Source organism: Penaeus monodon, chromosome 7 (assembly GCF_015228065.2).
Source record: "Penaeus monodon isolate SGIC_2016 chromosome 7, NSTDA_Pmon_1, whole genome shotgun sequence".
Classification (NCBI taxonomy): Eukaryota; Metazoa; Arthropoda; class Malacostraca; order Decapoda; family Penaeidae; genus Penaeus; species Penaeus monodon.
The window spans coordinates 16,963,123-16,965,622 of NC_051392.1; the positions used below are offsets into that span (position 1 = coordinate 16,963,123).

Below are 2,500 nucleotides of genomic sequence, written 5' to 3' on the forward strand. Positions count from 1 at the left end.
AAAATAACAATAATAATAATGATAATGATAATATTGATAATGGTACATGATGAGGCTGAGGATTATTTTCTTTTTTTTATTATTATTATCATCTATCATTATTATTCTTACTATTACTTTTACTATTGTTACTATTATTATTATTTTCATTAAGATTATCAGTTATTGATATTACTATTCTCCTCATAATAATCATTCTTACTGATATTGTTATAATGATAATAAGGATAATGATCATATTAATAATAATGATAATAATTATTATTATAATTGTTACTATAATAATAAGAATAAGAATAATAATAATAATAAGAAGAAGAAGAAGAACAAAAATAATAATAATAAAATAATAATAATAATAATAATAATAATATAATAATAATATAATATAAAATATAATATATATAATAAATAATAATAATAAATAATAATAATAATAATAATAATAATATATATAATAATAATAATAATAATATTATATATAATTATATAATATTATATATTATTATTATATATTATATAATATTATTATTTATATATTATTATATTATATATATCATCGATACATATATACATATATCATATCAATATATATTCTTCATATTCTTATTATATTATATATTTATATCTATAATTAATTATTATAATACCTTATATTATCATTATATATCATATTATTATTTATTATAATTATTATTTTATTATTAATCATCATCATCATATCATATCATATATATTCATAATATTCTCAATACTATTCATTATGCATTGTTGATATATCAATAGAAATGACTATCATACATACAATCACTATATTATGATATAATTATCATATCGTTTCATTTAATATCAACATTATAGATTTTCTCAATAGGATTTTATCATTAAAAAATCAATCATAAGCTATGAACATTGTTTACATAACTAATTCTAATTTTCTTAAGAATAAAACAATAGATTACAAAGAGTTGAAAATAAACCATAAGGGATGGTAGTTGAAAGATACAGTGTTGGATATAATGGCATTTTGTCACAAATAAAACAACAAAATGGGGATCTGTTAAACATTCACGGAAATTTACATTTTTCTCGCCTTCCTCTTTATTTGCGTGTATATTATGCTTTAATATTAAAATAGTGCTTGTTCACATATACTAATTATAAACGCAAATCTACTGCTTAATCTTACGTATGGAATACCATCGACCTTTGTTTTTAGAATAAAAAAATATATTCTGTTTATTCGCTATCGTAAGACTCATGAACTCCATATTTAACACATGACTGACGAGCAAATATATGTCATACAATCCCCACTATCTGTTTAATACAGAATGTAAATATGTCCACGCTAAATATATACTTAACATTAAACCCCACTTACGGGGTATTTGAAAATGGCTTCTAAAGACAACCAGTCTCCTTAAGTACTCCACCCCCAATTCCCATTCAACAAGTAAACCCTTTCACCACCACCCTTGCTCCCCCCTCCCCTCTCCTCAACGCATCGTCCTATCCCCATAAATAACGAGCTGCTCCCCCTCCTCTTTCCTCCCTCTCCCCACTTTTATTCCTGAACCTCTACCCTTCTTCCCTATTTGCAATAAATAACAGACCTCTTTCCATCTTTTCCTCCTTTCCCATGACCTTACTCCCTCTTCCCTTTCTCTACTTCCTCATACCCCGTCCTACTCCCACGTCCCCTGAGATACGTGTTTAACCACCCCTACCCTTTGCTGCAACCTCCCCTCACCACACCACACTCAAAAATCCCCGTACATCCCTCTCGACCCCTAATATCGAGCCCAACATCCGATATATCCCAATCTCCATCCAACCCAAATACCCAATCCACACCAATATCTGACACACGCCAATGTTAAGACACACCCAACTTCCAACCCATCCATACATTCAAACCATCCCAGTATCCAACCCATCCAAATATATCTAACCCAATACCCAACCCACCTTACTATCCAACCTATCCCAACATCCAGCCCACACCCATCATCCCATCCTATTATCCAAGCCACCCTAATACCATACCCATCCTACTATCCAACCCACTCGGACAACCAACCCACCCCACTTTTCAAGCCACCCCAAAACCAATCCACCCAACATCCACCTCCCTCACCCTCACCCCCAAGCACGTACCTGATGCCGCCCCTGGACGTGTCGTAGTTGAGCATGTGGTCACCGTGGCGCCACAGGATGAACGTCTGTGCTTGGGGCATCTGGCTGATGGTGCACTTGAGTTCGATGGTGCTGCCCGTCTTGTAGAACTTTTCGAGCACGCTGGACCCGCGCTCGTCGATGATCTCCACCACGGGGGCTGGAGGGGGACCAGAGGGGGGGAGAGGGAAATTTATTTTAGGTGTGCCAGATTAAGGAGTGTTTTTTTTTTCTCTCTTCTTTTTGGTATCGGTTATTTTTCGTGAATCAGACAAATTGACGGTATATTTTTATATAAGGATAATATGTACTCAGTATGCAA

The 2,500-nt window shown here is 32.2% G+C and overlaps 1 protein-coding gene across 2 annotated transcripts in view; it reads right to left on the reverse strand.

The window, feature by feature from the left end:
• LOC119575106 (obscurin-like) overlaps nt 1-2,500 on the reverse strand; it is a 116,474-nt gene that overhangs the window by 5,154 nt on the left and 108,820 nt on the right. For both annotated transcript variants that reach the window (XM_037922523.1, XM_037922524.1), the window contains exon 7: nt 2,161-2,338. In XM_037922523.1, the coding sequence (XP_037778451.1) occupies nt 2,161-2,338 (178 nt within the window). The remainder of the gene's footprint in view (nt 1-2,160; nt 2,339-2,500) is intronic.